Here is a 26,660-nt window from a genome sequence, read left to right as displayed (position 1 = left end):
AAATAGACCCAAAATGCAATTAAACCTCAGCTATTGAACAACATTGTAAAACTGACATCAATGGCGTGTGGCAATAAAGATAAACTTTCAAGGCTTGTGGTTCAGTCCTTGTTATAAAATGGGGCAGAAGTTTATATCAAGCCGGCTGTTTGACATACTTTGCTCGGGCGCCACCCTCCTTCTTCTGAATTGGAGGTCATGGCTTCAGCAGACGCCTGCTTCTAAAGGTTAGACTTCAGCTGAAGACCACATTCCTGCTCGCAGACACGTGGGGCTGGCCTGCAAAGGTGGGGCAGTTTACAGGTTTATGATGGTGCAAAGGTCTTACACACACATTCCCTTGAAGGGATGTGTGTGTGTGTGTGTGTGTGTGTTTTGTGGATACTATTGAAGAAGCTGAAAATACACGTCAGCATTTGGTAATCCTGTTTAACCTGGAGGTGACCGACCCCAGAGGAAGGTTTTTCACATCCTCCACTGACTGATTTTATTTTTAAAGTCCTAATTGACAAATATAGACCAAAAAAGTTTTATTAGTTATTTTATCAGGGTATTTTTATAATCATGTCGTATCTTGACGTCAAATATGATCCACTTGTGAGCTTTGAAGCCGACACACCCGCGGTAATCATTAATACTTTAGTCACCACAGATTTGGGATTGAACATTATGTCTTTCCAGCTCGTCTCATTCAGACAATTCATTTTATGTCCATCTGAATACGAAAAGCTACGCAAACAGCCTGCTTTTGTGTCGGTGTTTACTCACTCCGTCAGTACCTGCGTTATGTTTGCTCTGCTGACACACAGGCCAGCAACATCTGGTTTTCCGGCTCTAAATCTTTCGTCAAGCAGCAGCTTCAGACAGTTACTGATGACGTGACAGATGGAGTGGGGGGGGGGGGATTTTCACGCAGCGATGAAACATAAATGTGGCGCAGGAGACAGAAAAAGAGAATTTTACTGTATATTAGCCTCTGTCACATAAATCAATGATAGAACTAAGGGTTTAAAAAACAGGGATTCTTGTCAAGATTACTGATAAAGATTAGAATCGCAGTGATAAACGGAGAACGTCTGACTCTGAATTTTTGTTTGTCAAGATTTTTTTTTTTTTTTTTTTTTTTTAATTCATTTGAATTGTGGTGATTGATTTCTGAGAATTCGCCAGTAGCTTTTTGCCAAAACAATCTAAACGGGTCTGAAATATTAAACCTCTGAACTTTTAATCTTGATGAAAAACTAAACACAAGTGGTAGTGTGAAGAACACACTCCTGGTCCGACACGTTTCTGCGTAAACAGACAGTTTTTTTCAAAATGTTATTGTTTAAGCACGTCACTTTCTGAAATTAAAAATGCCAGGATGCAGCTTTTTCACGTGAAATGTGTAAACAGGGCCTCACTTCTTGGTTGTCTGCCTTTTTATTTATTGCAATCTTTAATGGGCTTTGAAAGTCTCTTGACCCTCTTTCTTCTTTTTGTTTGCAAAACACTCGTGAGCACACAAACACACAAAAGCGCAATCTTTAGAAATGAAAACAAGGAGGAGTTTCCTCGCTTCGCTCGAGCTTTTACAAAGTGTTTTTTTTTCCCCATCATCTGCAAAGTCAGATTTTGATATCTTTAGCACACGCCATGCCTCAGTCACCCCGTGATCCCTCTCACCCCAAAGTCCAGTTCCAGGCTCCAGGTCGGGGTCTGCTGCTCCAGCTAATGGGCGAGCGCCCGGGCAGAGAGCGAGTCAAACCAGTCTCTCTGATGGAAACCAAACCGATAGGAAGCCGAAGACTTGTTTTCTTGGTTAAACCGTGAGCGGTTCTTCTCTCTCGGGTCAGCTACAGTATGTTTCTCCTCCGCAGGGTTTGGACTGTTTACTTGTATTATGTAATAATGCCATTTTTTAAAAATATAACTCAGACATTTTTTTTAGGACAGTTTCTCACAACAAGTTCAAGAGTTGAATTTTAGCATGTTTGCAGTTTAAAGGCTCAAATGCGTAGTACAGCATGAAGTCTGTTGTTCAATTTGGTATTTCGGTGCAAACATGAACAATTTTAACCCTTAAATGTTTTCATTTTTAATTGCTTCTTGTGGACAGTATTTAAGGATGCAATATGGGGGAAAACATCCTTGTTGCTTTAGTCTTACATGCGCACTGAGGTGAACATCCACACACACACTCGTGCACTGATGATATGCTTATTTCTGAGAAGTCATGGGGTCCCATGTGAGACACCTTGAGGTGTTTCGTTGTTATTTCCTCTCTGTGGAATGCATGCAGTAGATGCGGTGCACATCCACAGCGTGAATAAACACACACGTTTATATGCTGCGCTTGAGGACCCTCATTGACGTCACACATTCCCTTCACCGTGAAGAGGCAGCACACAGGCGCACGTGACTCGTAGTCTGGACGTTTTTTTTTTTTTATCCACCCCCCCTCTGGCAACCCACACGAAGACCAGAGGTGCATTCCTCCACCTCGTCCCCACTGAGATGTAAAGGTGTGTCAAAGCAGGGTCAAAGGTTAGCTGTTGAAAAGTTAAGTATGGGAACCATGTGCAATGCTTACAATAAGTCTTCTGTTAGGATCGTGGGACACGCTGACAAGTTTCATTCAGTTCCAATAATTCTATTTCTACAAAAATTTTCAGGGCACCAACAAGCACAACGTGTCAATATACATCCGAGTGTTGAGCATGTAGCCGTGGCAGGCAGTGAGTTTTATGGAGGCTCACACTGCTGCTGCAGACCAGTGAAAGTGTGTGTGTTGTCTCACTGTTGACTGCCGAGGCTTTTTAACTGACTGACGGTTTGATGGCAGGAGGAGACGCCTTGTTGACTTACACCGTAGGTTACAGTGGCGGGGGCGGGGTCGCTTCTCTGGCTTCTGTTTGACAAACACACACACATACACACACACACACACACACACATGGCTGTAGATGCTGCGTGTGTGTTGCTGGGAGCCTGATGTGTTTGTTCAGATGTTTTCCCACAGCCCCTGTGAAGCATGGAGGCATCCGACTCCAGCAGACTGTTTAGTCTGCCATGTTCTGCAGGTCACTGGGTGAACACACACTCTCAATACACACCTTGGCCCATTTCTGGCAAGGACAAGTCCCAACAAGACAACTTCTCTGTTGCGTTATTTATTTTTTTCATGAAAACCGAAACAATAGAAGTTTCACCCAATAATCAAATGCATAATCTGCTTTTTCACAGACCTTCAGGAATTTAATTCTTAGAAATCTCTGGTTTGACAGCATTGCAAAAGGTTTAATGCACAGATTCCTGAAAATGGCGTGGCTCTAATACGACTCACCGTTTGAGGTGTTGGTCACTGACTGTACCTTAAGTCTCAGATTGTCTTGGTGGTTGAAGTCATATAATCACTTGAGAACACGTCATTCATACTCCAGGTGATCGCTGGCACTTCGCTAAACCCACAAAATCTCCCCAGTCAGCGTTCTCCACAGGCTGACTCTTACACAATAAAGACATTATGTGTCTTACTGCCATGTGAGGGCTTCGGATTTGGTTCCTGGTTTGGCTTTTTCTCACCAGATATCATATTTGACTTCCTCTTTTCTCCAGAGAACAGCTTGAATTCAAAGTCTGTGTCCTTGTTTCGCCATTTTGATATATTTAGTTACCCTGTGTATCTGGTTCATCTGCTAGACAGCATTGTGCTCCAATCTGATATGTCTGCTTTCTTTTGGCCAAAACTGAATGAGAAATGGTGAATAAAGTTGGTCCATATGACAAATTTTCACTTCAGCAGTCTCACGGTAATTCACTGTTCCACTTTCATCCATTCACACACGCGAATAGAGACGACACAACACAACGTGGCCAACGTGACTCTTTGGTTATCTTTTCACATTCTGTATGATTTACACCCTTCTCTTTTACACAACCACACCTTCTCCCCGAGGATGATTAAACTGAAACACTTTATTTCGTTTTAGCTGGAAATAGTTTAACCCAAGAGGGGGGAAAAAAAAACAAAGAAGAAGAGAAGATCTTTCAGAACTCGTGCATGTTTGATTCATGATTGTCTCTTTTTGTTTTTCAGGCCAGGAACAAAGACACTGGAGTTCTGGCTGCAGCCAAAGTGATCGAGACAAAATGTGAAGAAGAGCTGGAGGATTACATGGTTGAGATTGACATCCTGGCTAAATGTGACCACCGCTACATCGTCAAGCTGCTTGATGCATTTTACCATGACAACAAACTGTGGGTAGGTTGAGAAGACGGCCTGCAGCCTCAACCACATGCCTGACACCCTGCTTTCTCTCTCATGCATGAAAACTTTTCAAGCAGCCACAGAAAGAAAAAGGAAATACAGAGCTGCACTTTAGCTAATGCACAGGCTGCATTTAGTTCAAAATTACTTTGAAGAAATATGATCTTCCTTCCCACAAAGTAACACTACTGATACTGCTAATGATTATAAATAAATCTCATCTGATGTCTCCACCATGACATCTTCCTCATATTTATTTTTTTTTTTTTGCTTTGTTAAGGAGTTTTCTGAGTTTTCCTTGTAATCTTTCCAAATTGCAACATATCCATGTTACACAAACCTGAACAATCAGCAGGGAAGTGTTGAAAAACAAACCTCTGGTCTATGGAAGCTGGCAGGCATTCAGGATGTAACATTTTACTGTTTTTAGTGCAACCATATCTGATGGAGAGTGTGTTTCTCCCACATGTGAAAGCCCGAAAAAATAACAGGACATGTTAGATTGCAGGAATTGGAATGACAGAAAGTCCCCGGAGTGACATCAGGCATCAAAAGGTGACCTTGTCCTCACCCTGATGTTGCTGCAGGAATGAGGATCCATTTCAGTTTACAGCTTTCTGCTCTCCAAGTCATTTTTTTTTTCTCTCCCCGCACTCGCACACTGGATCGAGTGTAAACTTTTCAGCTCCCTCTGTAATCTCCCACTCCATCTTGCCAAGACAAATAATAGTGACCTCAGCTGAAGCACAACCTCGAATATCTGAGGAATTACAAAGCGGCGTTATGACTAAAGATAGCTGTTCTTTTTTTAATCCCTCACGTCGGGATCTTGCCATAATTGTAGTTTGTAGAAATGAGATTTGACTAGTATGTCTCTTCTCATTTAAAAAACTGTCATGAATATTATTTCTTAACAATAATAGCACCTGTAACTGTATCAAAAGTGTATGTGCAGCAACAAAAAGTGATATAATACAACTTTAAACGACTGTTGAACAGCTGCAACCAGTCCATTGTTGTATTGTTTGGATTTGAAAAATTCTGTCAATATTAGCTGAGAAAAGCTCCGAGCTACAGTGGTAATCCAAGCATGACCAGTGTTTTGGTTGATAGCTTGTATTTGATGTCATTCCTAAGAGCTTTGGCAGTCACAATGCATTTCTTGTCACTAACTCAAAGCTTGAAACATCAGCTGTTGATTCATTTATACAATCAGCTGTAAAAGGTGTGACATTGTATGCACATTTATTTATTTTTTTATCATAAAGTCATTCCAGACATGTCAAAATATACACAAAATGCAAGCACAAAATCTTTTGATATGACTTCGTATATAGATACAGCTATATGCTTGTTTTAATACAGAACATGCCTCGAGCAGTTGCGTGCGTGCACAGCTGTACGGCAGGCCCACTGCTGCCTGTGGCTGTTGTCCACAATAGCTGAAATTCCTGAGTGGACAAGGTGAGCACTCCTCATCTGTCAGAGTTTGACTCGGGCCTCGACGGTGTGTTTTAAAAACGTTTCAGTGAGTTGCATTATAGAGCCAAGTCTTGTGTGGCTTCAGAGTTCTGTGTCTCATTTCTAATGTGTGTTTTACACACAGTTACATTCAATCTCTCTATGGTTTTTGTTATTCTTTCATTTTATGGACCCTCATGTCTCCTCATGAACATTTGCCCCGATGTAATAACTCTTTACAAACTTTACAACGTGAGTACATTCGCCTCAAGAATCACAGTGAGCTCAGTGGTTGGTGGTCATGCCTCAGTGAGCAGCGGTGCGGCGGAGCGGGCAGGGTAACCGGATGGATTCCAGCGCAGACCCACCCGTTCCGCTTTCTCCCGTCGGACGGGGATAGAGGGAGAAAGACGAGGGAAGGACACAGTAACGGGGGAGAAAAGGCTGCTTGTTCCACTTCTGGTCCAATCTGCCGTTGAGGCGGCCAGGCCTACGGCGTGAGAAAAACAAGGCCTTTAGCGAGGAGACAAGACTGCGAAAGTCAGCACAATGAGAGGAGCGAAGCAGCAGATAAAGAGCGGAGAGGAGGGCCGTAAAACAGAATGACGGCTCTGCGAGGAACAGAGGACGGCATCACTTCGTACAGTGAGCACGGCCAAGTCTGTTTAAAGGGTCATTTCACTCAAATAAAACCATGTGAGCTAAAGAAATCACATTTGTTTTAAATAGTTTCTCTTATAATGTAAAACATTCCGAGTGAAGAGCGTGTTTATTTTCAGCCTTACGAATAAAATACCGGATTTGAATGTGTTGTGTAGGAAGGTGGTGTTTGTCTCATACACTGGTGGAGAAACCTCACCTCTGCTCGTACTGAACTCCCGACGGTTGCTCCATCTGCTGCTGTGTGAAATTAATGAGTCATCGTTACCTATTTTATCTTCATGAAGGCTGACATGATTTGTTTTATGGGCCCTGTCACAGCCTTCATTGGGTAAGTATACAGCAGCTATTAAATCTGTGTCAGTGGGACCAAACAAAGTTTCAGCCTGTCAAGCAGCTTTCGTTTGACAAAGAAGGCTCTGACATGGCTTTTTTCCTATTTTCTTCATTTCTGTATCATGGATTACGTACGGAAAACACAATGGAAAAAAGGAGTAGATTGAGTTCACTGGATCACTTCTGATAATCTCGGTGACATTCGAGAAAAACACGTCTCAAAGATTAAGATTGTAAAAGGAAATTATTAACTGGAACATAAAGTGCTCCTGTCATTATTATTAATTACCTCCAGACATGTAAAAACATACACAAAATATCGACACATACCAAAAATAGAAATAAAAAAAAGTGATTATACTTGTTATACTTGGCTCTGATTATGGTTTTACATGGAGTGAAAAAACTTCTTCCTTTTTCTTCTCTCAGCTAGTGTTTTTTGAAGTGGGTCTCAATTGTTAAAAAGCCCTTTTCTCTCCTGTCTTCTGACAAAATGAGGTGGAAAATCACAGTGAAAGTACAGACCGCTCAAGCACAGGGACACTGCAGTGTCAGCGAGGCCCGCTGCTCCTATTTTAAAGCCGTTTTCGGTTTTGATTCAGACGTGTAGTCAGATTTATGAATGGTTAGGAGCTCCACTGTCAGTTTGGCTTTCTTCAGTCACGCTGAAAGAAGGTCAACCAAACCCCATTTCCTCAAAGTAAAATAAACATCATTACAAATGATTGATACTTGAGTAAAGCAGCTTTTGAAAGGAAGACAGCTCGAGTCTACGTGCGTTGCGCCGCAGTGAGAATGCCTCGCATGCAGTTTGACCGGTTGGGGCACATTTTTCACCGTAGCGCAGCATGTCATCCCAAATTCCTCCAAGACGGCAGAACGAACCTCCTACGCAGACGCTGATGACAACACAAACCAGTTGTCTCTGCTGTCTAGATTGGCCGGTACGGAGCAGGATTAGGATGCTGGCTTTACTGAAAATTGTGAATTTACCTCTCTGTATCTTTCAGGAGATATTCAACAGTTCTCAATGCTTTTGGTGCTTTAAGAGAATTTCAACCGGTGTTTAAACTGATAGCATTTATGGCGATGGATGGAAGCGGTGGAGTGTGTTACTTTCTGCTGTCAGTTGAGAAGAAATGAAAAGCATAAAGGATGACATCCCTGACAACGCATGACGAAACCTGAACCGAGGGGGTTCATCAATCCAAAAGACAAGACCATTGTTCCCCCCGCTGTTGCACGCCTAAGCTTTACATTCCTCACCTTCTGGTTCCTGCAGCGCGTGCGTCTTTGTGCATGTGCCTGTAGGTAGTCATGCCTCCTTGCACTCGGAAGTATCTGTTGATTTTTTTTTTTCTTGTTTTGATTCTGTCTTTTGTCTATGCTGAAACTCCACGCCTTGTCCGGCGCTCGCTGCTGCTTTGACAACGTTGTCATAGCAGGCAGGACGCAGGGATTCTATCATTTGAGTTAACGCAGCAGGCACGCTGTCTGCAGGTGATCTTTGACCATTTTGAAATAAAGTTTCATAATTAGACAAATGGAATAGAAAAGTCGAAGTACAGCTGCCTTCATATGTAAACCATTTAAAATGGGTCATGAAAATTCACTTTTTTGTCCTTTTCTGTGAAATTCTATTCAGATTTGTCCAATAATGTGAAATCAAACCACATTCAGATCTGTCTGGTCACATACACAAAAAAAAAGTTCAACTTGCCCCCTAAAGACTTAATAATGGGTGATTCTACTGTGAAAGAATCTTGGGTTACTGGTTTTTTTCTCTTAATTATTCTTTCAGGAACCTTGTTCTACAGTCATATTTACAACCAAAACCTTATTTTCCATACAGAAATGTAAAACCATTTCAATGAACAGTGTTTAAAAAAACAAAACAAAACAAAAAAAAATCAACTTGTTTATGTATGGGAAAGCTACTTGTCCAGATGAACTGCATCAGCTCAGGATAATTCAAGAAAAACATGTGATAAGTATCCATCAGGTCCAGATGGAGCGAGCTGTTTCTGTTGCCACATGAAAATCTCCAGCAGCTCGGCGTCGGGGTTAATCTCACTGCTTCTCTCCTCTTCCCCTCAGATCATGATTGAGTTCTGCCCCGGAGGGGCAGTAGATGCCACCATGCTCGGTACGTCCTCCTCTCTGCATGCCTTTTGTGAAACTCCACTCTGCTTTCTGTCACAAGACTCAGGTTTTTACCCGCGGCTACACCTGTGTCTTCTCTTGTGACTTTAATGAACTGTGTAGATAAAGATCTTTTCTGTATCTGAAGAAAAATAAATGCAGCAGATGGTTTCTGACCCTGGCTTTTCTGAACTGGCCTTCTGTGTTTCGAAGCATACTGGAGTCCTCGAGTGTGGGAATTCCTGGTGGTCTGTTTTCACTGGGTAATCCACATCTGCAGAACTCCGCAGTTAACCAAACACAAACCAGAAAAGCATCTACGGGGCAGGTCCTCGTTGAACGTGTGACTGTTTTCCTCCAATCTGGGATTAGTTTCACAGCAGCATTATCTCATGTGGTACCACAGCTGTCCAATGTTATGGTTTCACACAGTAGTTCGCTCCTCAAGGCTTTGCTATGCCTTGATTTGAGGTAGACTAAATATGAGCCGCTAATAGGATTTGATCCTGCTTCTCTATTGTTTCAACAACTGTTGTTTTTATAATTCATCGTCCCATCTTCTTTTCTTTTTTTTTTAGAGTTGGATCGAGGACTGACGGAGCCTCAGATTAAGGTGGTTTGTCGCCAGATGTTGGAGGCTCTGGTTTACCTTCACAGCATGAAGATCATCCACCGAGACCTGAAGGCTGGTAACATCCTCCTCATGCTGGATGGAGACATCAAACTTGGTAAACATTTCACGTTCAGAAGCATCTTTCATTGCATTTGTTCACACATGCAAACAGCAAGGAAGAAAAACTATGATGCACAGTTTTTCTTTTGTGTCAGCTGCTTTCAAATGATGGAGGATATTTCAGCAATGATTCATGTACATTGAAGAAATGGATGACCAAATACTTAGTACTACAGATATGTGTACTAAGTGAGAGCCAAAGGCTAAGAATTTTCATTAAAGTGTGACATTGAAGTGTTTAAACATTTAATCATTCCCAGATAAAACTATCGCGCTGCCAGAATGATGCAAGTGTATCTGATTGTCAGATTGATCTCACATTCTTAGTGCACAGTGAAGGTTGTTTCTGGAGCTGATTTCTCCACATTCACACTTGTTCAGAGGCCCCACACTCCTCCCGAAGCGGTGTCTGAGGATCATAGGCAACCATTGTGTGGGAAAAGTGCATTCTGCATATTTTCATTTATGGCCCTTTGAAGAGTCCTCAACATTCTTCACATTGCACAGCTGAAGTTGTGGCTCCAACTCAAAGGCCGGTGTGCTTCTGATTTGTGTTTGTTGATGTGATTCATCCCAGTACAAGTTTATAAAGATTACACTTTCTGTTCCCCGACATTTCTAAACCAGTAGGAAACGTCTGCGTTTCATTTGCATGGAGAGTGTTGTTCTTTTCTTTACAGTATGAAACTTTCTCATTTTGTGCTGTTGCAATATAATCACAGGGAGTTGCCTCTCCAAACTTATCCTGTCATGACTTGGACTCATTTGCAGCCTCTGAACTTATCTAGATGAACATAAATGCAAACAAAACAGCAATTAACTGTTTCTGAGGTGAGCAAAATGCATCAAAACCTCCCGTGAAACGACACTGAAGCTGCCTTTTGTGTGATTTGTGTTGTTCTTGAATTTTTTTTGGATCAAAACAAGGCACAAGGTCATGATGTTCACACCAGTTTTAGATCAGATTTATGTTTTTGTTCTTCCTCTGAGTTGGGATTTCCTGTGAAAACACTTGCAATTTAAAGAGACCTATGACCCAATTCATAGTGCTGCCCATTCTACCAGCATGCAGCTGATCCTAAAACCTTCCAGACAAGTATAGATATCATGTTGACAAATGCTTTGTAAATTGAATAAAGTATTGCCATCCCTCCCTTTGTGTTTGATTAAGTAAGAATGCATGCAAGAGTTCAACCAACCCCTTTTCAAATGATCCGCTTCACTGGAAAGGCAACGAAAATGAATTGCAGTCCACAAAACCGAGAGCCATTTTCGTCCCAGTAATAGAAGATGCCCGTTTGTACAGTTTGTAATTGTAGCAGTGAGTCTGTTGCTTTGTGTTTAAGTCTCTCAGGACTCTTTGCCAAACGGTTTTGTACCCGGACCATGTCACACTCTCACAGAGAGGAGGAAGACTTGTTCGGCCAAAAATGAAAATGGCCTCCCTGTAATCTGAGGGTTATGTCAGGGAGTCCCAGTGGCTTGTTTGTCACAATCTCATGATATTTTTACAAGTTAGAATGTGTTTTTCAACTTCAACACAAAAAAATGTCTTTTTTTTTTTACATGGCCCATCCTTTCCTACTGTTAACCAAATCTGGGAAGCTGTGTTGCATGTCATTCTTATCTGCTCTCTTTATTTACACAGCGGACTTTGGGGTGTCTGCAAAAAACACCAAAACCTTACAGAGACGGGATTCTTTCATTGGAACCCCATACTGGTGAGTTTCATATAAACTCTGTGTGAGAACACGCTGGAACAGTATCGAAATCTACTTTTCCATCTTAAATTGCACTTCATAAAAAAATCAGTTGCCAGAAATGACTGTCTTTTATATCCTGCTCACAAGCTGAATTAAAAGGGTAGTTTATTGGGTTTAATTCAAATGGGGCAGTCTTAAAACTGAAATTGCTCACCTGAAGCATTACCACTACTTTAAAGAATGTTGCTGTTGTGTATACATGCCCAAACCCAGTCTCTTCACTCAGGGCTTTGACCCGTCTTTGTTTTCACAACAGTGCAATCCTGGAACGGTTCCTCACTAAACCTTGCTTCATACTTTTATATCTATTGCAGGCAGTTAATGTTTAACCAGAAAAGCTTTATCAGAATTGCTCAGAGATTACATGACTGTGCCCGCATGTTGCAGGATTTTCCTGAAGCCCGGATGGAATGTTACAGTTTTATTGAGCATATTTAATTTGAACTCACTAAAGAAATGGCGTAAACTGCCTTTATCATGCTGTGATCACAGTTCTGTTTCATATGACTAATCTAAACACTGTTTTGGTTTTTCTTACACAATGCAGTCGGTGTTATGTAAAAGTCACTTTGATGCTTATTTGATACAGCTGTTTACCATGAAATGAGGAAATATGTGATGAGAGGAGAAATCCCATGTTTTGTAATCGTACTCTCACGTATTCAACGTCTGCTTTGGTTTCAGGATGGCCCCGGAGGTGGTGATGTGCGAGACCATGAAGGACGCTCCGTACGACTACAAAGCCGACATCTGGTCTCTGGGCATCACTCTGATCGAACTCGCGCAGATCGAGCCCCCCCACCACGAGCTCAACCCCATGAGGGTGCTGCTGAAGATCGCCAAGTCGGAGCCCCCCACCCTGGAGCAGCAGCACAAATGGTGAGGGTGTGTCTGAAATGAGTTTCAGTTGGTCAACAGCTGCGTCTCATAATTTGTTCAGGGTGGGAAGACAAACCAGGGATGTATTCCTTGACATAAGTTACGGTCCATTGGCTGCAGCTTCTGACAGGTTGTGTCAACAAGGCTCTACGTCTTGCCGCGGAGGTTTCACCAGGCGGTTTCATTTCATTCTATTAGCAAACGTCTGCGCGCGCACTGTCCTGTAACCTCCTGTGGACGATGGATTAGGTTGTCCTCCCGCTCCTTGCCTTCCATTTGCCCTCTCCCAAAAAACCAACAACTCCGGAGAGGTAGATGTTGTGCAACGACGGACTATGACGACTTTGCTATCAGTTTTACAATGCAGAATGTCCCACAGCAGCACATTTATTACAGCAAAAGCAAAGTTATCAGGTGCTGAGAGAAGATGAGGGCTGCTGTGCTGACTCATCACTCCCGCAGCTGTGCAAGAAACACAATCTGCATATCCCAGCTTCCCATATTTGGAGATACTTGTTCACAGTTTTTTGTGTTTCTTCATGTGTGATTGAGTAATATATGCATACATCTTTTATACTGATCAATCCAACCGAGGGTCATAAAGATCCATCACATTGCACAGAGACATTCACACCAAAAACCAACTTCAGTGTCACCGAATTCACCTTAAGCATTTGTTTTTTTGGCAAAAAGCTGAATATCGGGTGAAAACCCATCCAGTCCAGGCTCGAACCGGGGATATTCACGTTATGAGAACAAGGTAACCGCTACACCATAATGTAGTTTCCTTGCTTTTTTCCAACAGGTCTCTGGAGTTTAAAGATTTCCTGAAGAAAGTTTTGGACAAAAATCCAGAGAGTCGACCAACTGCAGCACAGCTCCTGGCGGTGAGTCCTGACGCACTTATAATCCAGCTGAACTTTGACACATGACGGTACATTGTCTTCTCTCACATTTTATCTAGCGCTGACACACACACACACACACACACATATACACACACACACAGGGAGCAATTTAATCTTCTATTTTAGGAGCTGAATGAAGTGATCTATGCAAGGGAAGCGAGCCGCGCCCCGTGGAGGGCACAGACTAGTGATCAGGAACAGCGCAGTCGGTGTGCAGAAGTGGGCAAGAAATCAAACAAGCCTTTAAAGAGTCGCATTACACAAGAAGTTGGGAAAGTTAAGTGAAAGGAAGTCAAAGCTTGAAGGAGCATCTGAGGGGGTTCAAGGTAGAGGTTTTGTTACTTGAGAAAAAGTTGTTTGTGGTGTGTTTTCGTGCTTGCAGTGTAGTGACACTGACAGGAAAGGGAAACTTAAATGTTTACACTTGCGCGTCCTTCAGGAATATTCCTGTGGAGTTACTTATGACTGTTGTTCTTCTTCACAAAAGAAAAAATAAGGCTTTGTAAGGATGCTTCCAAAACGCCCGAATCCCAAAGAGGAGGAATGTGAGAAATGGTGAACTGGGTGTGGATTAAAGAACAAGAGCTGTGTGTCTATTAAAATTCAGAACCTCAGCTTCCTGTCTGAAACCCACAGCTGAGGGAATGCCAGCTATTTACATTTTTACTCTCAGCCAATCGTGTGCCTGGATCCCCCTCGGCTTGCCACCTCTGGCCAATTGGAGAGAGGCAGAGATGAAAACTTGTAGACCCTGAGCCCACTGGGAGTCCTGCATGTGCTCTCCAGTGGGGGAAGAGAGACGGGCGCGGTCCGTTTTTTGGTGCCGTGCTGGAGGTTTTAGATGTTTATCGTGCCTGCTGCTTCAAACGGGTGGAGACAGTTATGCAGTGATGCCGTTTTATGCCGCTGTGGAATGACTGTCGAGTGATTTCAGCTTTCTGGAAGTTACCGGCAGCACATGTGACAAAGTTTTAGGCCAGGCTTTAGCTGGGATGTTAGTCAGTGGGATGAATGCATGTGGAAAGCAAATGTAGTGAGTGAGCTGAGAGATTCCTCATCAATCTTAGATACCAGTCTCTGTAGTCTCGGCTAAAATATGTGGTGTGTGTGACTTTGTTAAAACAGGAAATAAGAGGTCAAAGATTAATGCTGTTAGCCTGCATGGATTTCATGGAAAAGGCATGCTGCTTCATAGAAAATGGGAACAGCTATTTGAGGTGTTGAGCATCTTTTAGCATCAGTCTTTCTGTCCTCCTGGATTAATGTCTGCTTTACTCACGTCAAGTTTAAAATAAAATTCCTGTTTGTCACCTTTAGCATCATTATGGCCTGAATCTGAATGCCCCCTTTAATTCAAAGCCTCTAACGTCTTTTCAGAGACGCCCAAATCTTGAAAATCAAAGTTTAAAACCACAATTTATCCAAAGAATGACGGTGCAGAAACACTAAACACCGCTGTCATTGCCACCCAGGCGAACCTGCCCCTGTGCAGCCCCATATTGTTCACATTTAACCTCTTCACGCTCAGCCATGCGTGGTAAATCTCTCATCTCCCGAGGTCAGAAGGAAAACGAAACTTAAAAGAGAAGACATAAGCGCCACAGATCCACATCTTGATCCATGCTGTCTGTAATTTTTTTTGTTTTTGCTTTTCAAACTGAAGTTACCCAATCGCTTTGAATCGGCGTTCTTGTGTTTAGCTCAGGCCTGGGAGGTCTTCTCTATTCAATTTAACTACTTTCATTCTATCTGCTTTCTTATTTCTTTATTTGCTGTTATTTAACCAGCTTAATCTTGTTGATAACATTTTTGTTTCCAAGAGAATTCTGGCCAAAGGTTGAAGGATGCATAATTATCTGTCAAACCTGTTGGACGTTCTCACCATGTAACCTCGGACCCAGGAAACACAGTTATGTCAGGGATAGAGCCACGATGACGAGGTCAGGGGTGGAATTCCTCTCATTGCTTATTGATCAGAAAGCAAAAGTCATTCTACTCCTTTTATTGTTTTTTATACAGTGGAAACCCTCACTTTTTTCTAATCTTTTAATGATCAAGCAATAGGTCGGTTGATGATAAATACTTCCTTGCGAATTAGCTTGAGCATCGTCCACATACATCTGCTGCTGGTTAAACGCCGCTCAGCATGTACAACTACTCATTAAGCAATAGCTGATTCTTGTTTGTCACTTGAGAAGCTGAACGCTAATGTAGCGCTCAAAAACAAGGCATACGTGTATATGCGCACGCACACACACACACACACACACGCTCCGACTTGCGCAGACTTCGCAGTCCGCTGCCACTTGTAGCCCTTTCCCTCTGTCAGCTGTTCCAGTGAAATTACACAGCAGTGCACAGCTTCTGAATAATGGATGATCAGCCTTTTATCTCGGGTGCACTCAACTTTCAACTCGGCGCTTTATTCTCTGTACTTCAACTTCTTATGTCTTTGTATTCAACAGACACTTCCTCATGAACATATTTTTTGGTATTTTCAGAGGACAACGTTAGATTTAACTATTGCGTTTACAATTTCGTAGCTGCTCAGGAACAGGCTGATGATTTCCACCGCAGTGAAAGCTTCTTGTAGCTTTCTCTCATTAGAGTTTCGTTTTATTATCTTCTTTAAGCTGTGACCCTTTTGTGCGGTTTAATTTGCTCATCTTCACCCAGTTTCAGACTTTTCTAACTCAAAATTCCCTCATTTGCTTCACTGTGTTCACATCACAGTTTTATAGACACTGTTGTGACTTCGTTATGCTATAAATTATCCTGTAATTATTAGTTCAGTGAACCAGTTTTACACTGATCCAAGCATGACTCCGTTTGCTTACAGCTGATGTTGTCGGCTTGTGTTGAATTTTTGGGTCAAATCAAGTCTTCGAGTCTATCTCTCTTGGTTCTGGTAATTGTACTTAAAAGAGCTTGAACCTTTCATTTACTTCATACATGAACATAATGTCATAAAGTTTGTATTTTAAGCATTTTAATTACATTATTTTATGTACCCTCTGTCTTGTAACTCTTTTAATGATATAATTTCCATCTCTTTTTTACATTATTGTCAAATTTTTGTCCAATTTCTGCCAGAAAGTCATTCCAAATCCTTTGTTTGACTGACAGCTAACCCCAATGTCCCCCTCTGCTCCATCACTCCTGTCCACAGCACCCCTTTGTGAAATCTGTGACATCCAACCGTCCGCTGCGAGAGCTGGTGGCCGAGGCGAAGGCGGAGGTCATGGAGGAAATTGAAGACAATAGAGAGGAAGGAGAGGAGGACGACGCCATGGAGCTCACTGGGGTACCAAACCTGGATTCTTTTATTTTTTCACTTTTCTATTCATTTATTTTCTTTTATGTCATTGTTTTACCAAAAAAAAGATGGGGAGTCCCCTCTCTTCCATTGGCTCCACTCAGAGCACCGCTCCGTACTTTAGCAGTGACGTTCTGTGTTTTTCTCCACCGCCTACAACCTTCTTCTGTGTGGTCCTGACGGGAAACACATCGGGATAAACTAACAAAGAGAAAGCCTGAAAGTTTGTGTCCTCTAAAAGTCTCATTAAGTTTAAAAACTCTACCTGTGTGTTTGTACTTATTTCCCAGAATTCACTTGCACGTTTCATGTTAGGATTCCTGGCTTAGTGTTCAGTCGTTCCCCAGCAGACTAGACAGAATAAAACATCCCCAGAGGACATATGATGAGAAAGTAAGAGTATTATTAGAGTGCAGTTTACCGTCTGCCCTCAGCACAAACAAAGGAACAGAAACCGGAATAGGAGCATTCACACACACCCTCACACAGTTAAATATAGGTGCCGCATTTGGCCTCGCTGCCGTATAGGAACTGGCATCATCTCACAACCTTACATGGAATGAATTCTTTAAGGTCACTTATTGTTTTGCTGCTGTTCAGTAAGCCTTAAATAACGAGAGCAGGTTTCCAAACAGCCGTGCAGGATCTGCGTTCAGTCCTTCCCACACGTTGCTAACAAGGTGCCGGAACTAAACACGCGAGCTGATCGTGGATGTTTCCATGGAGGAGATTGTTTGCCCGCTTATCTCTTCCTCTGCTAATGTCAACAGTTTGTGTGACAACTTCCCAATTATTGACGTGAATAACTTGGCTCCTGTGGAGTTGGACGGGCTGTACACCCTTCAGGTTTAGTAACTTATTAAGAACCTGACATTTCTTGAGTCATCTTGACACTTGGGAAGGGATGGATTTCGATTCGAATTTCTCCTGGTGGTGCTTTGCTTTGATGCAACTGAAAGATTAAACAAGTAATATGGATCTCAAATAGTGTACTAGGTAGGTGTGACACTTTGATTCTTCCATTTTTCAATTCCATTCCAACTTCCTCAGGTCAGGAATACGAGTTCATGACTCCATGTGGAGGATTCTCATGATTCTTTATGCTTTATGACTTTACTAAACTTCAGAATAATTGTACACTTTTCTGGTTTTACACAATAAAAGCTAAAACTTGGCACAGTTTTCTGCTTCTACAATGAAGCCCCGTTACTAATTTACTTTCTTTTTTTTTAATGGAATATATTTATTTACTTTGAATAACAGTGGATAGCCAAGCAACTGATCCGAGAATGTGTGTTTCACTCCATCAATCCACTTAGTGTCTGAGTGTTATACTTACACAAACAGAAGTCCCTGCTTCTACACACACAGCAACATTTTGACACTTACAGTTACAAAGAGGCTGAAAGCCAGCCAAGCAGTTATCCACTTGTTTATGTCTTCCTATATATCAGACGCGGCCGGAGCAACAGTGTTTGCTGAGGCAGTAGAGAGGCTGAGCCCGGCCATAAAGATGTGGTGTTATTTACCTCCAGTGGAAATGCTAACTGCTCACATAACAGAGAACTGCTCACACAGGCTTTAGCTGATATTATAATTACAGAACAAAGAACTTGGGTCTGACTTGTCGGATGATTTTCATAACTGGATGAAGTGTTGAGGGGAGGGAAAAAAAAGATAATTTCTTGAATTCATGTATTACGGGTGAGACATAAAGCTTCTTTTGGCCACTGATGTTTTTTTTTTTCTTTTTTTTTATGTTTTAGTCATTTCATAGTTAAATGCTTGTTTAGACTATTTTCACACAAATATTTTGGATTTTATCACAGTGTGTGTCAGTTCAGTTGTAATACTTTTCACTTTCAAACTTCATTTTGCACAAGTTTGTTCAAGTGTTTTTTTTCCAAATATGCTATTTTCCCAAATCTAATTACCTTAGATGCTTTTGAAAATCTTAAAAGTATAAGGTGTGTTTGTGGTTTGATGGTAGGAAGGTCAAATATAGTAAAAACGTGTTGCTCCGTACTAAACTAAAAGGCTATTGTGCCATGTCTCTGTTAAAAATTAAGCAGTGTTTAGTAACAGTCTAACAAATACTAATTGCTCAGTCACTTCTGCTCTAGTTTAAAAGCAGTCATGTGAGTGTTCTAAGCAGGAATTGCAGCATTCCTGACTAAAGGAAAGGTTCCTTCTCTGCAGGTGAAAAGCCTGAATGACTTTGTCCATTAACGTTTGGACTAAAAGCAAAGGTTGAAAACATTAACATTTGGATGACCTCCAACCACTTCAAGCCTGGAAACATCACATGTTTAGTGACACCAGTGCGTAACAACACCGCTCTGTTCGCTTAGTCTCCAGGCAAGGAGCCGTGCCAGACGAGTCAGACCAGTCTGGAAGGAGACCAGTCCACGGACACTCCGAGCCCCACCACGCCCTCCCCGACCACGCCGATGCCTCCATCCGGGAGCGGGGCCGAGCGGGACGCGCCGACAGAGGAGCAGCCGGGCCCCGTCCTGGTGATGCCGGTTCCCGTGCCACCACTGAACCCCCACTCGAAAGACTCGGAGGAAATCGAGTCGGAGAAATGTGGGAGCGAGGCCTCGACGAAGACCTCCAGCTCAGACTCTGGCATCGAGGATGGGAAGAGCACACCCACCATGGAGGAGGAGAAGGTGCTGGAACAATATGTTGCACTAATCACTCTCTCAATTCTATCTTTTTTTTTTGTTCTAACTCTTAATGTCATTCCTAAGGTGGCTGAGAGAACCCTGGAGACAGAACGCCCGTCATCTCTTTCACAAAACAAGGCTTCTGAGAAAGAAAGTGGCCTCAGAGTCAACGGAGAGCTGCCGGCTGCGAGCTCAAGTCCCATCGTAACTCCTACCCCCAGTTCCACTCCATCCCCCGCCCCCACCCCACTGACCAGACCTCGGTCCGGGTTACATGACAACCTCACCAAAGGTACTCCGGAGCGGACATCAATGGGAGGAAACATTGAGACAATCCCGCCGTATGTCAACGGCGGAACGAGCAACAAACGCAATTCACTAGCAGGCAGCTTGATGTCTGAGAGCATGGACATGTCGATGAACAAGGAGAGCATTTCGCTCTATTCAAGGGTGAGTTCACTTCAATCCAGATAGTTTGCACCTGCAAAAAAGCAGAAAGCCATCAGTTAGGCTTTTTAATCTCCGTGTCGATTCACTTCTTTCGAGTCTTCGTTTGAATGCCAAGATAAAGATAATGACCTGAAAAAACCTTTTAGCTCAGAGAACATCGATATAGTCGGTCACAGCTTTAGAGTGAAGTAAAGTAGAATTAAAGACTTAGAGAAGCAGTTCTCTGTCTCTGCAGAAAAACTCCTCCTTGGAAAAAAGTATGTCTCTGCAACTGTAGAGGAACTGAAAGTGCATTGTGTTGTGTCGGGGTGTGGGTGGTGACCATCTGAAACAGAAGGCTGCCTGTCTCCCATTAAGTTTGCACTTGAGCAGAATACAAAGAATGATACAAACTAACATTCTCAAACTCTGAGACACGCAGCGATATTGTGTTTATTTCCTGTTTGAAACAGGTCTCTAAGGTGGATATGGATTTATTCCGAGTGCCGGCGCTGAATTATTGGCAAACAGTCTAAGTAGATTAAAGATTTTCCCCAAATCAAAAGTTTTATTGGCCAATTTTGAAAAGTTATTTCCCTGAACCCACAAAGGACAATTTGTCTCATCTTAATCAACTAATTTGCGCTGGACAGCCGTTGTGTGGAGGAATGTTAGGAAGTCAGAGGAGAAGCCAACTCTTGCCATTCATCCAGACCGGTGCTGGCCTCTGTGTGGGCACAGTTCAGCATTCACTATTGTGGACGGACGTTTCTATGAGGCTCATTGTCACTCGGTGGCTTCTGGTGGCTCATAGACTGATCGGGATTGAAACCCCACTGACTGCGTGTCCGTTAATGACATGTTAAGTTTTTCCAGAAAGCTGCAGCGAGAGAATCAACTAGCTTTGTGCGGGGTTTCAAACAAGTGCGCTTTTCTGCACAGCCGAAGCATTGCAAAGCGGCAGTGTGTGGATGTGCTCATGAATCCATCTTTATGTGGAGGAGTACTGCGTTCGCAATCCTCTGAATTAAAAGCAAGTGGAAGACAGCGGAGTGGTGTGTTGCATGCAATGCTGTCGAGCAGCCAAGCAACTGAATAACCTATATATTCTCTGGCGTCGGTGCATGTGTGTAATTATCGGCGCGTCAAAGGAAGGAAAAAGATTTATCGCTACCGTACGTGTCACTTTGGAAGAAGTGGAATCGGCTGCGCAGAACAGTGCTAATGTCTCAGCCAGTAGCGACAGGAAGCTCACCAAACCCCTATGAAGTCTGTTTTCCAGACTGTATTGCTCCAGTATATTTTCCTTACTAAATCAAAACATTTTCAGTGGTTCGATCTGAGACACGTTGAGACTATTGAGTCGGATCCAGTGTGCGTCTTTAATTTCAACCTATGATATCACAACCTATAGGATTAATTTCAAGAGTTGCTAAAATGTTTTAAATCCAAGCTTTCACAGAAGGAAAACCTAAAACTGCAGTAAATGAGACGGTGCTCAGCAGAGGCCGGGCCTCATGGTGTCATATTTGGCTGATGAGGCCATGCTGTTGATACTTACTTCCTGCATCTTGGCAGCTGGAACAGCTTGCTCCTTGTTACAGTCGAACCTGATTGACAAGAATATTAGTGTCGTTGTCAGCACTCGCACACAAAGGTGCTTTTCTTCTGCCCTGATAAGAATAAAAAAAAAACAAACATGCTAGTTTAACTAGTAAAATTTATTTATGTCAGAAGGAGCTGAAATCCTGCGACACCTGGGCGCCTCGATGTTGAACTTGGAGAACTCACTAGATGTTTCCAGGCCACTCTCCGCCTGAAGCCAACACCTTAAGGCAGAAGTAGTTCCGAGTAGCTGAAAAACACAGCTTGCAGATCGACTTTTATTGCAAAAAAAAAAAAAAAAACTGAGTGTCAAAGTGTTTAGCAAGCAGGTCTTTGTGTTGTATTTCAAGATTCAGTGACTCTAACATGTGCATTTTGTCACCTTTGATCTCCTTTGTCAGGACTTTTCAAGTAAGACTCTCAAGCGGACCAGAAGGTTTGTGATCGACGGTGTGGAAGTGAGCGTTACCACCTCCAAGATCATCAGGGACGATGAGAAGAAAGACGAGGAAATGAGATTCCTGAGGTTTGTTGTAACACTCAGTATCGACCCGTCCAGTTTTTTTTCATCATTCTCTGTCAATAAAAGTAATGGCTTTATGAGTCTGTCCTTTAGCATGGAGTAAAGTCCTGTTGAGTGTTGGTCTTAGTGGAGCCACTATTTAAAGTATCCTGCTCCTGGAAACTTTACCTCCCCGGGGAGCAAAATACACAAATAGCCAAAGTGTTTTGGGAAAAAGACAAATTTAGTTTGTTCGGTTGAGGGGAAAACTGTCTCTGACGTTACTCCAAGGTTAAAGTGCTGAATGGGAACATTAGTTTTTAGTGTAAAGAATCCATGTGCCCCAAGCCAGGAATGTACACAGTAGCATTTGTTTAATCATCAGTAAAAGTTTGTTTCTAGTCAAAGTCTACATTCAAAGTAACCATCCATACCACAGAGGGAGTCACTGTGCGTTGCTGTTATCTAGTGGCAAGAAAATGTCACTGCATCTGAAGCAGCAGCAGATCTGCAGCCTCCCAGTGTGCCGTCACACTCATGTACCGTACGCACTCATTGCACAACCCAATAAATCATCAGTTGTATCAATCCATCTGTCAAGAAGACACTTACACTTTACATATCGGGCAGAGGGAGAGTTGTAAACGCCAAGATAAAAACAGAAGCGATAAAAGATAAGAACATAAGACAAAAACAAGGCAGTATAAAACAGTAATAAAAAAAAAAAAAAAACGTAAAAACGTTTAGAAAAAACAGAAATAAGACAAGAAATTGTTGAATCTGTCCTCTTAATAAATAAATAATAAACCTCATTTAAGGTAATTTGAAGGTCATTGGAAGTGTTGTGGTGTGTGTTTAGAGGCCTGATAGCAGAATGAATGAAGGACTTTGAGTGGCAGTTTTGTTGTTCTTCGGGTCACATTGTAATGTCTGCCCGAAGGCAGAAGAGAGAACGCCTTTGGCAGAGCGTGGTCTGGCTGGCTCATGATCCGTTTTGCTTTTCCAGCCACTTGTTCCTCCCAGATTGTTCCCAGAGTCCCTCTGGTGGTGAGCCCCAGTGATTCTGAAGCAGACTTAGATGATGCTATTCAAGCTGTTCTCATCTGTCACTGACAGTCCATGATTCCAGCAGCGAAAGGAGAATTTTGAAAGGCTTTCAGTACAAATTCCACAAAATTGTGCCTTGGCATTTGATAGTATGATATTTGATGTTCTCCAGATTGTCCCAAAGCACCGTGCACTGTACCGTTTTTTTATAGGGATGTCATCAAACTGACTAATCTTTGCTGAAAAACTTTGTGTGTTCAGACGTCAGGAGCTGCGTGAGCTGCGTTTGCTGCAGAAGGAAGAGCAGCGGGCTCAGGCCGCCCTCAACGCCAAACTGGAAACGCAAAGAGAGCAAATGCAGAGACGCTGTGACCAGGAGATGCACGTGAGTCACAAACACTCAGATTAATACAGTTATTAGTACAGCTTGCAGGGTCCAAGGCAAATCCACAGGCTTGTATTAGTGTTTTGAAATTTTGCCATGACTGTAGTTTGTGGTGGAATTTGGTGTGTTGTCGGTCTTTACCATTTGCCAAATAGCCTCATGTAGAACATGCCAAGCTGTTAACGTGAAGTGATGATGTGCTTGTTTCCTATCGGTGTCGTAGAACAAGAAGAAGCACTATGACGGGGAGCTAGAAAACCTGGAGAAGCACCAGAAGCAGACCATTGAGAAAATGGAGTCGGATCACAACATTAAACTGAAGGACGAAACCAAACGCATCAAGTCAGAACAGGAGCGGGAGTTCCACCGGTTTCAAGAGCTGCTCAAGAACAAGAAAAAAGAGGTACATCCCAAACAATGTGCAAGAGTTAGCAAATGTCAGACGGTTAAAAAAAAAAAAGCAGTTGTCAAGATTGTTGTTGAATCTTCTTTCTTTAGGTAAAACACTCTGTAGAAAAACTGCCCAGAAGTCAACGGAAAGAATCCTTGAAGGACAGAATGAGCAGCTTCCAAGAAATGAAAGCAAGAGAGGTGCGTCGTTCAGTCAGGAACCCGTTTGACTATTTAACCTGACGAGCGTGTCCCACTCTGTTTTGAGAGATTCCTGAAATGGCCTTGTGTCTCTCAACTTCCTGTGGATTAGGAGGAGAAGTTTTTGGCAGGTCAGAAGAATCAGCTGGACTCAACCCTGCAGAGGATCATCGCCAACAACAAGAGGGAGATAGCAGGGATGGAGCGAAACTGCCTGGACAAGAAGCAGCAGCTGATCCGAGGTACGGTGTTTGAAACCCAACCTAACTTCACATGGTCTCCATCATTCGATTCTTCTCGGCATGACCTGGCTCCCTGTGTCTTATCGATCAGATCGTGAAGCTACACTCTGGGACATGGAGGAGAAGAACCTCTATGAGAGACACCAGCTGTTGAAGCAGCAGCTGAAAGATCAGTACTTCCTCCAGAGGCATCAACTGCTCAAGAAACACGAGAAGGTAAAGTAGTGGATCACGCACACGCTATCACGATCTAGTTCAAAGCTGAGAATTATCTCTCGGCGATCCTCAAACGGCAAACTTAAAGTTTTGTGGTGCATTTACACCGCTTGACCGCTTTCCATGTTGCCTCAGGAGCAAGAGCAGATGCAGTGCTACAACCAGCGGATGATTGAGATCCTGAAGGCGCGGCAGCAGCAAGAGAAGAGCCGGCTGCCCAAGATTCAGCGCGGCGAGGCCAAGACCCGCATGGCCATGTTCAAGAAGAGCCTCCGCATCAACTCCTCAGGCAGCTCCTCAGAGGACAGGGACAAGATCAAACTGGTAGGGTGGAAAAGTTTTTCCTTTTTATTTTCCCCCATCCTTATCTCTGTTTAAGGTGAATTTTTCAGGATCTCACTATCTTGGTTTCTTTCCAGTTCTCTCAGCAGGAGGAGAAGCGGCAGAAAGCAGAGAGGCTCCACCAGCAGCAAAAACACGAGAACCAGATGAGGGAGATGATTGGCCAGTGTGACAGCAACGTCAGAGAGCTCCAGCAGCTACAGGCCAGTGAAACTTTTACTCTGTTACACATCCTTTTGTTTCTTGATTTTCATTCTTTCGGTTTTGCGGCATCACTTGTATATATTTTTTTAAGCGAATTGCTAACATGAGCTCGTTTTACCTCTACAGAATGAGAAATGTCACCTGCTCATCGAGAACGAGACTCAGAGGCTCAAGCAGCTGGACGAGCAGCACAACCAGCTGTTGAAGGAGTGGAGGGATCATTTGAAACCAAGGAAGAGGGTAACTACGTCTGTTCATTCCATATATTCATTGAATTGAATGCTGGTCCTGCAGGCTTGAATCCATTTCTCGCAGAGGTAACCTCAGACATGTTTTGCTCTCGACCCTTCAGGCCCTCGAAGATGAGCTCAACATGAAGAAGAGGGAACAGGAGGCTTTCTTCAAGATGACCGAGGCTTCCGATTGCCCGAACCCCAGCTCTTCCAATAAACTCTCCAAGTTCGTGCCTTACCAGGAACCCTTCAACACATAAAAGCTCCGCGATACTCTGTGCCCACTCGTCAGAACAAAAAGCTTCACATCGGCGTGTGTTTACATCACCTGCTGCCTCAATTTTAACTTGTTCAACCAGCGACCGCAGATAATCTTTCCCTCCTTTCGGTTTCATTATTACCTTAGTTAATATATTTATGTTTTAAGTCATATTCTTTGAAATGTTCTTTGATAGTATTTGATCGCGCTTTATATCTGCTCCCATACAGTGTTTTTATTTCCATCATTTACTTAAAGCTACACTTTGATGCTCACCAGTGCAACATAAGAATAAATAGATATAGCAGCTTTTTTTTTTTTATTTTAATTTTGGGCGAGCTGGTACCAAATGGGTTGTTTTAAATAGTTGTATTTTCTAATTTCTATGATGGTAAGGAACGAAAGCTGTTGAGCCTGAGGCGATTGTTGATTCCAAATGATCAGTGGTGTCTTGTAAACATCACACGCTCAGTTTTTGCTCTTTTCTTTGCCACGTTTTTCTCCGCCGTGCCATTTGACACGAGCCACATTTAAACACCAAAGTCTGCCATTATTTATTTTGAAAAAAACCATGAGTCCGATTTCTTACTGTGCGTGTTAATTTAATTTCTGTCTTTAACCCATGCTTTAAAACATGTGCTTCTAATTTTGTATCTTTTTTTTTTTTTTAATTTAGGGCTGAGGCTTACTGGAAATCGATGATTCCTTTTATAGATTTATTTAGTCATTAAGCTTTAACAAACAAGGGAAGAAGAATTGTTTTTTTTTAATGATGTTGCTGTCACTTTCTGTTGGACTTTTACTGTAAAATCAGTCACACTGGATGGGAACTGACCAAGCCAAAGTATCATACTGTCTGTGTGTTCTTTTTGAATGGATGTTAATCGGGGATTTGGAAATCTGTATTAATTGTATAATTGTCGAACCAAGTGCAGTCAAAAAACTGCCTGCTAACCGATGTGCAATATCACATGTATGTGTTTGCTAAGCTTAAAGAGGTATATTTTCTTAAACTTTGCCTTCCTTTTGCACTGAGGGGGGAAATAATATGTATAGTTAACCCCCCAAAATAGATTTAACAACCTTTTAGTGTCTAATCTGGTTTTGGAAAACAGCTTTTCATATTATTTCGATGTGGCTGCAACAGTATAATCTGCTGTAAGATGCCTGGAGCTGTTTAAGTTTGGCAGGTGAAGACCCTGTTGCCTTTATAAGAGATGGAACGTGTGCATTAGAGCTTTTTGGCCTGCAGATTTTACGCTGGATCAGGTCCACAATCAGGTACAGCTTAATCTCTCTTGTCCTCTCGCACACTATCTTGGAAGTATTTAAATTTGATGTATGAAAATTTCTGTTTGATGACTTCATGTATGTCTGCCTCAGTTTATATGATGCTGTTTGACTGTCGGGGTTGTGAGTGTGAATGAAAATGTCAGACGGAACCACTGTTGGAAGAAAATCTAATAAATTCTGATTTTCTAATTACTAA

General features: G+C 42.5%; 1 protein-coding gene across 1 annotated transcript in view; it reads left to right on the top strand.

The window, feature by feature from the left end:
• stk10 (serine/threonine kinase 10) overlaps positions 1 to 26,660 on the top strand; it is a 32,660-nt gene extending 6,000 nt beyond the window's left edge. Inside the window, exons 2-20 of the mRNA XM_030100608.1 lie at positions 4,079 to 4,243; positions 8,804 to 8,852; positions 9,427 to 9,576; positions 11,230 to 11,302; positions 12,029 to 12,223; positions 13,029 to 13,110; positions 16,301 to 16,435; positions 18,799 to 19,119; positions 19,201 to 19,566; positions 21,552 to 21,676; positions 22,961 to 23,084; positions 23,308 to 23,487; positions 23,583 to 23,675; positions 23,788 to 23,917; positions 24,009 to 24,133; positions 24,269 to 24,457; positions 24,553 to 24,678; positions 24,806 to 24,919; positions 25,032 to 26,660. Coding sequence (XP_029956468.1) covers positions 4,079 to 4,243; positions 8,804 to 8,852; positions 9,427 to 9,576; positions 11,230 to 11,302; positions 12,029 to 12,223; positions 13,029 to 13,110; positions 16,301 to 16,435; positions 18,799 to 19,119; positions 19,201 to 19,566; positions 21,552 to 21,676; positions 22,961 to 23,084; positions 23,308 to 23,487; positions 23,583 to 23,675; positions 23,788 to 23,917; positions 24,009 to 24,133; positions 24,269 to 24,457; positions 24,553 to 24,678; positions 24,806 to 24,919; positions 25,032 to 25,172 — 2,883 coding nt within the window. The 3' untranslated portion in view covers positions 25,173 to 26,660. The remainder of the gene's footprint in view (positions 1 to 4,078; positions 4,244 to 8,803; positions 8,853 to 9,426; positions 9,577 to 11,229; positions 11,303 to 12,028; positions 12,224 to 13,028; positions 13,111 to 16,300; positions 16,436 to 18,798; positions 19,120 to 19,200; positions 19,567 to 21,551; positions 21,677 to 22,960; positions 23,085 to 23,307; positions 23,488 to 23,582; positions 23,676 to 23,787; positions 23,918 to 24,008; positions 24,134 to 24,268; positions 24,458 to 24,552; positions 24,679 to 24,805; positions 24,920 to 25,031) is intronic.

This window comes from Salarias fasciatus, chromosome 10 (assembly GCF_902148845.1).
Source record: "Salarias fasciatus chromosome 10, fSalaFa1.1, whole genome shotgun sequence".
Classification (NCBI taxonomy): Eukaryota; Metazoa; Chordata; class Actinopteri; order Blenniiformes; family Blenniidae; genus Salarias; species Salarias fasciatus.
This window is presented reverse-complemented; position numbering and strand designations above follow the sequence as displayed.